This window comes from Phyllopteryx taeniolatus, chromosome 22, assembly GCF_024500385.1.
Source record: "Phyllopteryx taeniolatus isolate TA_2022b chromosome 22, UOR_Ptae_1.2, whole genome shotgun sequence".
In the NCBI taxonomy this organism is placed as follows: domain Eukaryota; kingdom Metazoa; phylum Chordata; class Actinopteri; order Syngnathiformes; family Syngnathidae; genus Phyllopteryx; species Phyllopteryx taeniolatus.
In genome coordinates this window covers 8,119,446-8,133,022 of record NC_084523.1, presented here as the reverse complement: position 1 = coordinate 8,133,022, position 13,577 = coordinate 8,119,446, and the positions used below count along the sequence as shown (strand labels likewise).

Below are 13,577 nucleotides of genomic sequence, written 5' to 3'. Positions count from 1 at the left end.
AGTGTTGATATTCACATTTTCATCAAGTGGTTTAGTTCAATTCAGAACATCACAGAACCGTTTGAATCATTATATGCGGGATGAAGCTAATCCAAGTAGTTTTGTAGTCATCTAGGCTACAAAATCGCTTTTCCATTACCAACTTTTGTCAACTTCATCTTACATTCCCTGTCGACTATTCAGCAAACAGCGCAAGTCTACCAAAAACATGTTATTTTTATACCTTCCACAGCAACCTCACTGGTTGTATTATTTAACCGATTGCGTTTTTGACTGGGAAGAAGTGTGATGTTTAATGAGTAACATATTAGTGCCATAGGGAAATGAGTTTGCCATGGTTAGTCATTAAGCTGTTAGGTCATTCTGTTATCTATAGCTCACTGCCACAGGAGCCGGAATACCTCCCCCAGACAAAACAAGGAGCCTGGGAATATGGTGTTCATGAATCAGTGGGATTAATTGTTTGATTCAAACCTCTACCACTATGTTTGTACTTAAAGCTAATGAGCGCGTTGACTCGCTTATGTTCTTGTGTGTGTACGTGCCTGTTTGCATGCTTTAGTAGACGAGCATCCCCGTTTAATAGCGACACAGCGTGTTCTCGACCCGTTTACACTTATGTGTTTTCACTAGCGTGTTTCTGCTGCAGACTGTTAAGTATCAACTGTTGGTGTTTGACACTGTGCGTGCGTGTGTGTGTGTGTGTGCTCGTGCTCCCAACGATGTAGTCATTGTGGGGAGGATGAGGCCTACATCTTCCTGACAGCTATCTTTCTTTTATAAACTTTCCCTTTTATGCGACACGCTCGCTCCCCCACTTCCTCTCGACTCTTAAACGTATCTCTCGTCTTTCCGTATCCCCAATTCTCTCCGCTTCGTCGCCTCCTGCATTTTTTCCCCCCATTGTGCCACCGCCGTCTCTTTGCACCACCGCCTCGCTTCACATCTTCACATGTGACACAAACAGGAAACAGATGAGGCTTTCTGTTCCCTCGCCTTTTTCGTGCAAACCGCAAGAGAAATGGTGCCGATCATCACGTTGTTGGAGGTTCGGGGCTGTTTATAAGCAGCAAGGGGCTTTAAATGAACACGTGCTTACAAGTGGAGCTCATGATGAGCAAGCTGGCATTAAAAATGTATCTGCAACAAAACAGTATTTTGAGGAAATGAAAGTTTGTGGCCTTATTCTCACCATTTGAGGTCTTTTTCTCCTGTCAACTGACAGCCATGAACACAAACAATGCAATAGGCCTTCCAACTGTGTCAATATGCCATGAAGTGCACGTTATTGATTGTGAGGTCCTTTTTTAAAATGAAATGCGCCAACTAAATACGTCCGCGTCTGTGTATGTGGGTGGTTGGGTGTGGGGCCCCGGCTACATGCAAAGGGCCTCTTGCTGAAACTCAAGGCTGGGCTATATTTAGGCGGCTGTTTTGCCCTGCGAGTGCTTGAGAGCCTTCTGATTGGGAGATGCCGGCCGCAGGAATATGTTGCCGGCACGTCTGATCGCCAACTTGTAGACCATATGTGGGGAAAAGGCAAACGACGACTTGACGACTGTGGCAGTGGTTAACGCCATGGCTTATCATTAGCACACTGGGCACATTGGTTGGTATACAAGAGTGAATGTCGGACAGACAAATCTTTTTGTAGGCAGGGACATCGCAGCTTTGGGTTCCACAAACGCTAGACCGGGAGAACAAACGGAAAACCAACAGTTTACGAGCAGTAACGTAGCTCTCGATTAGGTTTAAATGGGAAACACATGGTTTCGCACCGGCAGACAAACAATGGACTCTAGTACGAAGAGGAAGACATGCTCGCAGCTGCTAGCTACTCCTAGGTGTGACCTAGATTACAACACTTTACATTGCCAACTTAATATTGGTACCACTAAGGTTTGGTTTGGTTCAATACTAAGCCTGGGACAAGCTATCTATATCATAATTATAAGTGGCTCCAACTAGGTTGTAAACGTATGCCAAGTCACGGTTTGGTACATATGTTGTTTTTAAGTTCTCTGTTTGCTTCACATTCTGTACAGAACATAATGTAATAATTTGGTATTGTGAGTTACTTTGTCTTTTCATTGTTAAAAGTTAAAAATGTATCATATTCTACTGCTGTTTTGACCACCTTGCATTGGGGTTACAGTTTACTTTATAACACGGCTATGATCTTACAGCTTTAGCCCACCTTGTACCATTTCGATTTAAGGTGAGCATTTAATGACTAGTCGTCCTATTTTTGCATAAGAGAGAGAAGACCCCCAAGGTGGCGTAATGTCACAGGTCTTAAAATAGCTAATAGCAACAGCGTAGATGTAGTACATACCTGAAAAAGGTGTAGTGAACATCCATTTCTAACCAAGCATTCCTTGTATGTACAGCGTTTTTAACCCAAAGAAGCAGGGATAACAGAAGAGTCACATGTCCCTTCACTCTTCCGCTAAAAGAGCCTGATTGCTAAAGGTCTGGAATCACAACCCAGTGGAAATTAATTCCTGTGCAAGTGCGAGCTGACTGGTGACAGTTCGGAGAAGGAAGGAAGGGATAAAGATAGGTGAAGGATGAGAAAGATAGATACCGGAGATTAAAATGTGCGATGCGGTGAGAATCTGGGAGGTAAAATTAGTCAGTAGGAGATGGAGAACACAGCACTTGACCTGTTCATGTCCATTATAACACTAGACAGGAAATATCAAAACAAGACCATACTGTGTTGACACAGGCTTAAAAACTTAAGTCTTAAACTGCCAAATATTAACCCTAACCCTCCACCTTTTGGATTTTTAACTTTCACAGAGTTTAAAAACAAATTACCAATTTTTATTGTCTAAAAATATCCTGGCAAAATTTCAAAATGTATTACCTACATTAAATCAACAAACTTTTGAGTGTGCAGTACTCTGCTGCTTTGACTAGGGGCAAATTCTGTGCAGTGTTAATGCACACGTTTGCACATGGACGTGTCAAGGCACGTATTGTATACTGTATGTGCATAGGTTGATCCCCCCACCAACCCACCCACGACCTGCATGTTTGAATGAGGACAAAGTTTCTCCCTTTTAGTAACTGCCACACCTCCACTTTAACCTCACATAACAAGACTTACCCATGTGATTGTGGACTTCTTTGTCTTCCACACGTCTTCTAATACAAAGCCCGCTGTTTTGACGCTGCTGGGTGGGATGCGGTCACATTGGGATGCATTGTGACCCCCTGGGGCTAGGGAGAAATGACTGGTGGAGACTCCAGGAGGCCCTGAGGAGCTTCCCAGGGAACTCGGGGGAGGGGAGTGTGGATTGACACTGCTTCAAAGCCAAAATGATGCTCGTACTTGGGACACTGCAATATCATAATCAATTGGATAGTTTCGTAACTAGATGGACATCAATGGGCAAAAGCTCCCATTGCTACACAGCAATGTTGTAGAAAATGCAGTGGAAGCAATTGGACTCCTTTGAAGTCCTTGACATATGATACTTGACATATGATACCAGTTGCATACAAATCATCTTTATGAATATCATCTGTGTCCGGTTCTAATGGAAAATTCCAATTTGCACCACAAATAAAGACATTAGACAATGAGTTTAACAGTGCATAGCTGCAGTTTAGCTTTTGTCCTTTGAGCAATAACACACACACACACACACACACACTGCAGGAGTAAGGCCTTTATTTCAACAGCTTCCACTTAAACGCAAATAGAACTTAAGTACAGGACAGAGTGTACTGATAAGGTAGGAAATCAGATTTGAGTGACTTTGTTTACAGTCACATCAGAGTTCTCCTTATCGTTTCAGGCTCATAACTCACCACTTCACACCACTAGTTTATCAAAAAATTAGGTGAGGTTTCTTTGCCATTGTCATAACAAACCAAAAGCCGTGCGTCAACTCTTTCTAGCCAAGATCATCTAACATGTTCTGAGAGCGATCAAATATTTATATAAAACAGATGAGGCAAAGGGTTGCAAAATGATCTTGTTAAATTTAGATCACGTGTGCTCGATTTGACTGTTAAACTTTTGTTCCATTTATCAGGGTCGAAAACAACAATTATAGGCATTTGTCTCCTTTTTGAAAATGTACAATACTGTATTTTTAGGTTGTCATTAGGAGTTATGTTTTTCACAGAGGGACAAAATGATGAAAAATGTATCTGCACCAAAATTTGGACCAACGCCTTACTCTGTTAAAAAGTATTTTTGATTGAATCCAACACAGCAAACAAACACTGATAAACTTTCATATATTGTACTATCACTGTACTAATATCGATTTCATGCCAGTTGTTTTACAAAATATTTTAAAGTATTTAGTCACAGGCTTAAAAAGTCATAATAATAATCCTTGTTTTGAGCCCTCCCACTGTCCCACCCCATGCCTCGACACTGTTGCCTCCTTAATGTGCTCAAATGGCCCGAATTGCTGTCTTTCTGGAGCGCAACGTGCTGTCGAGGATCAGAACTCTTGATTTTGCAAAGTCAGCAGCCCCGTCATGTCATTTTTGGACTTTCACGCTCTCCTGTCTTTTAATTGAAGTAGTGGAAGCCGAACCACCATTTTTGCCCATGGAAATGCAGAAAATAGCTCATGGAATGTTTCAAAGTAGAAAGCCAAAATATACAGGTAGAAGCAAGGCTAATTTGGGCACCATCCTAGGTAAAATAATGTGTGTGGCTTGAATATAAAACGTCAAAAAAATAAAGTCAAAGGAGAGGAAAAGTCATTAAGACAGAAGGAATGCTTATGTGATCTCCTTTGCAGTCTTCTTGGCACAGATGTCCCAGTTCTAAACACTGAGGAGGCCAAATCCCAATCTGGACTACAGTCTGGTCCCAACAAATATCACACAAACTCGAACGTAAAGTGTCTTAAATAATGCCCCAAAGCAGGCAAATAATAGTGACAGTTCACACAGATGTATGATGCCAAGATAGGAAATCTTTTATTACAGAGAAAAAAACTTTTTCTTCCAAAATATAGAAATCTGTACAACTTCCGCACAATCAATTTACATGAACTGTACAAATTTACAGCAGTTCATCACAACATACCCAAGGAAAGAAAAAAAACAATAAAACTTAACAAGATAAAGACATGAGATCACAAGCTTTTTCTTCTTGGGTAAGCTCACATTTTTTTTGTCAATTTTCTGCTTTTGTATGTAAATAGAAAAATAATTAAAAAAAGAAAAATAACAAAACAAAGGATACGTCTATGATTACAGATTGTGGAAACTAATCTTTTAAAAACCAAAACAACTTTGGTCCTTGCCAACACTTTCTTCAAAAATGGCTTCACTTACAATAAGAGTTACCCATGTTAAAAGATGACTTACAAAAAGGAACACATCGAGACAAAAATAAACACCTCAATTATTGGCACTTCCCATGTGTAATGTTATGCACTCTACCACTGCTTGTAGTCACAATACATTTTACAATATGTAAAACACCTCAAATGTGAAAGTGGCAATAATTTAGCTAGTTGATGACAATATTGACAACAACAACAAAAAAAAAAAAAACGGTTGTTCCCTTTCTGTATCACGTCTTAACACGCTTAACAAGTCTTGTTGAATATCCCAGGCCTGAGTTTGGCAATACATTCCAGGAGAGACTCCTTGCGTCTCCAGAAGAAAACGTTTTGACATTTTAGTGCATTTAATGTGCTATTTTACCGCTGACTTATTTTTTTTAAATTTATGTATTTATTTATTTACTCAAAGCACTCTACGACAATTCTGTAAGCTATGTGCGCACAAGCTGAATGGATGCCATTGAAATCGATACTCCTACTGAGGACGTAAGCCATTTTTTGTTGGTGGTGGTAACGGTTGTGAAGGCGTCAAAGGGGATTTGGTTGTTTTCTTAAATTTTGGGTCTTTAAACTGATACAACAGATTACAAATCTTAAGAAGAGGATGGGAAAATCTACCAGTGTGACCATAAAATACAACTATCATAACTTGTTTGACATATATAGGAAGGAGACATTGGTGGAAACTAAACCAGCTCCTCTTCTGGACAACAACATAGAATCGTGCTTTTTTTTTTCTGCCTCTCTCTGCTGAAGGGGGTATCAGCAGAGTGTGAGGCAAATAGGGGGTGCAGTGCGTCAAAGGCTATAGCTCGATTACTCATGATCCTCTCAGGCTTAGGGGAGCTTAAAAACACCCAGCCTGCTGTGACAGATACAGCCCCAGAACCTCGTAGTGGGTGCAGCCCTCACATCTTTCATATGCATGTAAACAATGATGCTACTCAGTAATTAAATGCAACGCAATCCAGTGAGATGAAAACGAGACAACAATGCTATGGCACCCTCAATTATTCATCTTGCTTCTTCCGAGTTTCCCATCCACCGAGCCCACCCCCACTCCAACGTGTGTGTGTGTATGTGTGTGTGCGTGCGCTATTTATCCGTCACTGCCAAGTGAGGGCAGAAGGGGTCTGGATGCGATGCTAACCACTTTCTGAGCGAGGAGAGCCAGAGGGATTTTAGCTGCCCTGGACAAGAGTCCGGCCCTGGCACTGCCCCGCTCCTCCATCACAAAACAGACCATCCACATCCTGGCATTTCGTTGCCGGCTCCACTACGGGTGATGTATGGTGATATGTGTCACATTAAGTCAACCTGTACACGTGGGGTCAGTGTGGTGGTGTCAGGCTAGCAGTGCTGGCGTTGCTTTCGGCTGGAAGGGAGGTCTGAGCTGGGTTCTGATATGTGGCAGTTGAGGCACTCGAAGTTGGGCGAGGGGGAGGGCGAAGCTGCCAGGCTGTCTGTGTGTGTGTGTGTGTGTGTGTGTGTGTGTGTGGGCAGTCGAGACCACCAGGTTGTCTGGTGGTCACTTGGAAATCACTAATGGCTCATAATTCATGAGAAGAGATAAATCAAATGTACCTCCAAAGCTTATAAAAGGACTTCCCTTTTAAAAAGTAAGGGCCCTCGGAAATCACTGATCTAAGTGAAATAAAAGGCTGACAAGGCCTGGTGTTGCTTTAAAAATTCAAGTCAAAAATGAGTCAATGCTCCGTGCCCCCGTCACTTAATCCAGACTCCAGGGAATAAACCTCTATCAGCTTCATGAACAGTGCCGTGTGAACACCACGACTTCTCACCTACCACCAACAAACATCCTCCATCTGCAATCTCTGAAATGTTCACAAATACAGTGTAAAAATGCTTTTAAAATCCAGTCTCGCACTCCCTGTTGGACAGACAGCCGTCTATTCCAACCGGGGAGCTACAGTATGAACAAAAACAAATGAGGAGGGCGGAAAAATATTGTGTAAAAGATGACATTCGAATGGATGGAATGCAGGCGGTTAAAAAAAAAAAAAGAAATACATCCCAGACAATCTAACGTCAAAGTGCATCATTCAATGTCAATTCTAACAGATTTGGGTAGAATTGGCCCTTCCTTCTTTGCTACACTTTGCAATTTGGTGAAACAGGAGATCATATGGTAAGGAAAAGGGGACAAACACAGGAACTTGATTGTGAATTTCAACAACATTCATTAAATTGAGGGGGGAGTGGCAGGCCTCTGCCCTTCCCCGGAAAGCTACACATAATATGGTTTATGGGAGTGCAGCTGACACACTGGTAGCCATAGGTAACAGGTGTCGCAAGCACTTGCACTTACATACAGGCCAGGAGTAGGTTGAGTTTCTGGGGGAGGGGGAGTCGAGGAGGTTGGCTCCAATCACTAGCAGGTAAAGATTCACTGTGGTCCAAAATTGAATTTTACAGAAAATACTGTGGATGTTTTCATTTGCGTTGCTTTACCTCGATGGGCTAAACCCTCAACTTCCTCCTCAACAAAACATCCTCAAACTTTGAATATCAAGGGGGATAATTCTCTGAATAAATTCGGTACAATTTGGCGTTTTCTTTTGTTTTGTTTGTTTTTTGCTGTGGTGTATTTAGCATGTACCCATTAGTAACCACAAGTAAGAAAAGTGCAAAGTCAATCCCTTCAGGGATGAAGCTGATCACCATGTTTACAGTCGGGTGGTGGGTGGAGGTCCTGGTCAGGTGGTGTAGCTGCCCCAACAGTTCACTCTCCATAAGGACTCTCCTAAAAAAGTGGAGTACTTAGCTGATCCAATGACACAACAGAACAGAGGATAATGGGGGGGGGGGGGGGGGGGGGGGGGGGGGGGGAGATATATCAAACCTACAAGGTTTCCATCACCTGGATGATAGGGCAAATCCTCTGTTTTTTTTTCTTTTATTTTAATTTTTTTCTTTTTCACTGTTTCATTTCATATTCTTAGCTTTGAAAAAGGCTCGCCCTGATCCGGTCAAATTCATTTTGACTGGCCAAGGTGTGACCCTGAATGATAAGTAGGCCCAGCCAAAAGTGTGAACCCTTTAACTGGACACAGTCATCATGTTGTAGGTTTTGGAGGGACTGGCTCTGCCCAGCACCATCAGTTCCTCCTTGCAGCTTATGTGACTGTCCACCATGGGGCTCCCTGAGCCACCGCTCCCTGAGGGTGAGCTGGCGACCACCGTTCCTTGCATGACTGCTGGCACAGGCTGTGACTCGTACAGGACACAGATAGAGCCGTCCTCGCCGATGCGGTAGGACACCTCGAAGGGGTCCACCCAGAGTGTGAGCTCGCTGGGCAGAAGCATGTAGAGTTGCTGGATGGTCAAGCCGATGCGCTGGCCCGCCTGCCCCACCAGAGGATCCATCTTGTGGTTGATGCGGATGCAGCGGTACCCTGAACCTTTGCAGGGCCTGTCTGGGAACCAGTGGTGCTTGTATTGTTCTGCCAGGACACAAAGAGGAGGATACAGGTTGAATTTAGCTGTGAAGCTGTGATTCACTGTAATGCAGACACTACGAGCATGGTGTTTAAATGAGGTGCTGTAGAAAAATTGCAGAAAAGAAAAACGAGACTGGGTACGTTTGGTACTGGTGGATGTGAATGGATTCACAAGAAGGGAAATGTTAGCACATCAAATGATCTGGGCAATACAGTATCACAATGCAGCTGCTTTGGAATTGAGTGTTTTCACAAAGTAATATGCTTCTGATACACAAATAATTGATAACTGAATTTCTATGACAGCCTATCCTTGGTACTTTAGAGCTTGATATTCTGTCTCAGGTAGTTATTGGCTTTTGTCGTAGATATTCAGTCTGGATCTGGCTAAGTGCAGTTATTGTCAGGGCGCAGCGGCACAGGCAACCAAAGAAAAACAAGACCTGTTTTGGTCCTGATAAGCAGCCATAAAAAAGGCAGTCGACAGCGCCCTGTGCATACGTGACAGAAAAAAAAGAGAGCCATTGAATTGCACAATCCCTCCCCCGGCTGCCGCCAGTGTCACAAAGTCTCCCATGACTGGCTGAACAAAAACACTGAAAGTCCAAGTCTAGGCCAGCCATCTGGGAGGCGTGGCTCCGCCCCCTCTTAAAGGGATGGGTTCTTGTTTTTGTGGAAGTTTTTCCAGAGTAAGGAGTGACGCCATCACTTTCAGTTCCCCTCGGGCTTTGACTGAAAGTGTTGACTGTTGCTTGGGCGTGTAAGGAAGAAATATACACAACCTTGCACTCCTCTACGGCAACGAGATCTGGACACGTTGAGGCCTCCTTGGTTTGGAGCATTTCATTTACAGAGGAACAAAAAATGCCCCTGCTGTCTACTTGGATAGAGTTCATCCATATTGAATTCCCCTTGTTGCAGACATCATTGTAACCAAACAAGTGAAGTAGGCTACATACAGGGAGGGCACCTGTATTCAAACACAGGACGAACAACATAATGCCCCCCCCCCCACACACACACACACCCACCCACACACTGACGCCTGTACAAGCTAATGGAAAAGCACTGGCAGATCTATGGGGCCGAGCCACAAAAGGCATCAGCTGGCTGGGATTGGGATCAGCTCAGCATGGCCTATTCTTAAAAACCACGACAAGGAGGGGGGCTGGGAAGCAGAAGGCCGACGATGCACTTAATCTGTAGAATTTAACAAAAAGACGCTTTTATTCACACTAGTCATGCTATAGGTGATAAACAATTTGGTTGCACCCCTTCACACTTCACAGCAGAGAATGGTAGTATATATAACCAACCTCAATTCCCGTACATATTGAGTCTATTTTCAGTGCACAACCCAACCCCCACCCACCCCCCCCGCCGATGACGTCGCGTCCGCCCCCGTCTTTAATGTCCTGCTATAGGCTCCACCAAAACACCCTCCTCCCCCACTAAGGCAGAATCCATTTGCAGAAACTTTTGTCTGTTTACAAGCCAGCTGCCGTCATTTTTTTTTCCATCGACGAAACACGATGAATAATTCGCTTCTACGTTATCTATGAACACAAAGATGGAACACTCTGTGATCTTCATTGCTGAACTTTGCAATGCTGTAACACACACGTTGCTTTTGCCAGTTTTGAAGGAGTTAACGCGTCCCGTCTCAAATTTTACTGAGGGACAGGCAGGGGCCTTCTGGTGGGTATGTAGGTCATCATCTGCTGTTCCATACGTGGAGTGAAGCAGATGTATAGCAGCAGATTTCCAGCAGAGTCGGGGGGAAAAAAGACCTTAATTCCCTAAAGTAGGACTCGTTACTCTAATTCTGCTTATATGGATTATATGAACAAGCACATGATGATGTCACAAAATGAGAATAGATCTTAATGTTTTTAGCTACATTTTGTCATGTTAAACAATAAACCAAATCAAAATTCATTGATTTAGGAAATGCTTCTTAAATAAGTGGAACTTCACTAGTATCATATCAATTGAACATTCCCTATAATTAACAGGATTATTTTGATGAATGGTTACTTATTTGTTTAATTATAAATGACTTGGCATTACGTAATTGTGCAGTCTCTGTTATTGTCGAGCTAGGCGCACTTCCTTGTTACCCCCCCCCCCCCCAACAGCCTCCCTCACTTTTTTATTAACAAAGTGGCTCGCTTATAAGCCCCCTGTATGCAGTATTGACAGCAAAATACGCAATAGTGTCAAATTAACCGTCGAATGGTTCGATTTGATCAGCCATTTCCCCCTCATTTGTCGGGTCCTTAGTGCGTCAAGCTGTGCGCTTTGGTAGCGCTGATAGTGAGACTCAGCGAGAACAAAGAAGGCTTCTTCTGACTCCCCCTCGGTCCGACAACAAGCTGAATTTGGAGCCCACTCTAGCGCCGAATGAAATCCAAAATCCACATTTAGTTAGAGCTGTCTTTACATTTATGGTTTGTTAAATGGAATCTGAAATAACGAGGGGTTTTGCTCACCTGACAAAATGTCCTGTAGACTCTGGCTGAATGTTTGGACTTGTCGATCGTTTACGTGTCCTTTTACCCGCAGAAATCTCGACAAAAATCCCACGGCGGCGTTGATCTCTGGTTTCATGGTTCCCCGGGCACAAAGGGTATGCATTGAGGAAGGCAAAGGCCACGGCCTGTGAGCGCTTTTTTCTGGTCACTGCGCGCTCGTTGGTGCGTCTTTTTCTCCACTTTGAGCCCAGATCCAAGTGTGGTGGCTCTTGTGCTCATTTAGGGCCGAGTGTGCCGCAGTTGAGGGGTTGTTTTCCTCGCGGAGATATGCTGACAGAGTTGAACGGCACAATCCTGTTGTTGGTAAATAAGCAAAAGAGGGTGGTGGGTTTTCAGATGGGGTCCTTCTGCGCTCTTCCAGTCCACCTTTTCCACTGCCCTCCTCCTGTGTGAAGCTTCTCTGTTGTGGGAGAGAGGTTTTATACCGCCTCCCCCCTCTCTTTCCACCCCCTCCTCGCTCCCTCCCAGAGGCTACGACACAAGCTGCTACAGCAACAACAGTTCACCAATGGCAGCCCCCACCAGCGTCTGACGAGCCACATATAGGCGGAGTGTTGCTTGGACGTCACCCGCTCTGGAAATAAACACCACCACATAGCGTGAAGCTGTGCTGCGTTCACAGGCCGTTGATTACTGGAATAGTGGGAGAATAGTGCCAGCAGCCTTTGTTTTGCTCTGAATAAGCCGTACAGTTTGGTTTGCTACTCTATTGTAGAGTCCAAAGCACCTCAAAAGTTGGTCGACATCCACATTTGTTTGAGTTTTAAAAACATTTCCCATGGAAATAGAAAAAATATGTTACTGTGTCCAACGTTCGCCATCATAAATGTGTTGATAACTACACCGTGTTTTACCACTCCGAACTGTCATACAAGTGCAAAAGAAGTTAAAACGTCTTGACTTTAATCACAAGTTGTGTCACAGGCGGTTGGCTGTAAATGTAATCCAGAAGATTCTACTTGGTGGTACAGTTTGTTTCTGTTCACGTTATGCATTTCCTTGATAAAGACTCCCAACATGTTTTGCTGTTAAGATATTTTTGAGTGGTATGGTTCCCATAGGGCAGAGATAGGCACAGTGGAGTCTGTTGATTGGTTAGCAGAGAATTAAGTAGTTTGTGTTTCTTGATAGCTGATAACATCAGTAAACATACAAAGCATTGTACCGTGTCACTTTTCTATTGTTTGCTTGGTTCATCGGTGAATTGCATGCTTTTGTGTTGCAATAATGTCACAATCAAATTCTTAGGGACCATAATCACCTAAGTTTGTGGCTGGTTTTATCTTACAAGGTCTCCACTTTACGACCATATTTTTCAGATCCGATCAGACAAGTGAGAGAAAAACAGGAACATGATTTACCTTAAGTCAGTGACATCAGTCTTCCTGTATTCTGACATGGGAAGAATCTCGAGACTCGAGACTAGTGAGGCGTCAACCAAAATGGTGCAATCAGGCATGAGAGCCGTGTCGTCAGGTGAAAATCAGTGGAAATATACAACCAGAAGCTCCACCTTGTTTGCTCCAAACAGTCATGTTTGCTCTCTACGGTCATCGTGCAATCAATTAAAGCACTCACAGCCTCGGCCCTCATGTCTTGAAAGTTTCATGTCCTGAAAGTGTGCAAAATGGCACATATGGTATAAAGCACAATAACAGATCATCTCCATAGTGGCTTTTATGATCTTTCATCTAAAAACACGATAGGTAGTTATAGATATGACAAAGTGGCCTTACACAATGCAATGACTCACTCACTCACTCACTCATGTGTTGTTAGTGAAGACACTGACGACTGCTTACCTCACCGCAAGTTCACCCCCACACACAACAACATGCCCACAGTCGCAGTTTCTCCGGAGAGTTTTGGAGAGTTAGCACACCTGGAAACCTCATTTAACACTTTTATAGTTGTCAAACTTATACTGGTAATCTTGACCACATACAGTACATAAACATTGCAATGCTACAAAAAAATACAAACTCTCTGTAAACTTTCTGGGTGGAATATAGGTGTAGAATGAAACAAGATAGCTGTCTTAACTGACTTATGATCCGTCAGAACTATCCATACTGATGAAATATTTTAGTCAAAATGTTGACCGAGCACAAGGAATTTAACATTTTGGCGCATCACAAATTGTTTTACAATTTACACATATAATTTAGTGTTTTCATTGTCAAAATTGTCAGGTGTACCAAAATAATAGTCCATACTGTCCAACTTCTTGATGTACAATTCACTCTGTTCAC

The 13,577-nt window shown here is 43.2% G+C and overlaps 1 protein-coding gene and 1 long non-coding RNA gene across 2 annotated transcripts in view; one reads left to right on the top strand and one right to left on the bottom strand.

Annotated features, from left to right (window-relative positions):
* The window catches only part of LOC133472120 (uncharacterized), a 40,730-nt gene that overhangs the window by 24,921 nt on the left and 2,232 nt on the right, over nucleotides 1–13,577 (top strand). The gene's annotated exons all lie outside the window — the stretch shown is intronic.
* On the bottom strand, nucleotides 4,933–11,745 carry btg1 (B-cell translocation gene 1, anti-proliferative). Its single transcript, XM_061761937.1, has 2 exons — nucleotides 11,284–11,745; nucleotides 4,933–8,794 (listed from the first exon to the last, which is right to left on the bottom strand). The coding sequence occupies exons 1-2, from the start codon at nucleotides 11,426–11,428 to the stop codon at nucleotides 8,391–8,393; spliced, it is 549 nt and encodes a 182-aa protein (XP_061617921.1). The 5' UTR covers nucleotides 11,429–11,745; the 3' UTR covers nucleotides 4,933–8,390.

Bases quoted from the DNA above. Each gene is read 5' to 3' on its own strand.
- btg1 (XM_061761937.1), bottom strand. From the start codon at position 11,428: ATGCATACCCTTTGTGCCCGGGGAACCATGAAACCAGAGATCAACGCC. The intron at 8,795-11,283 runs GTGAGCAAAACC...GTGTCCTGGCAG, and splicing joins TCTACAGGACATTTTGTCAG to AACAATACAAGCACCACTGG.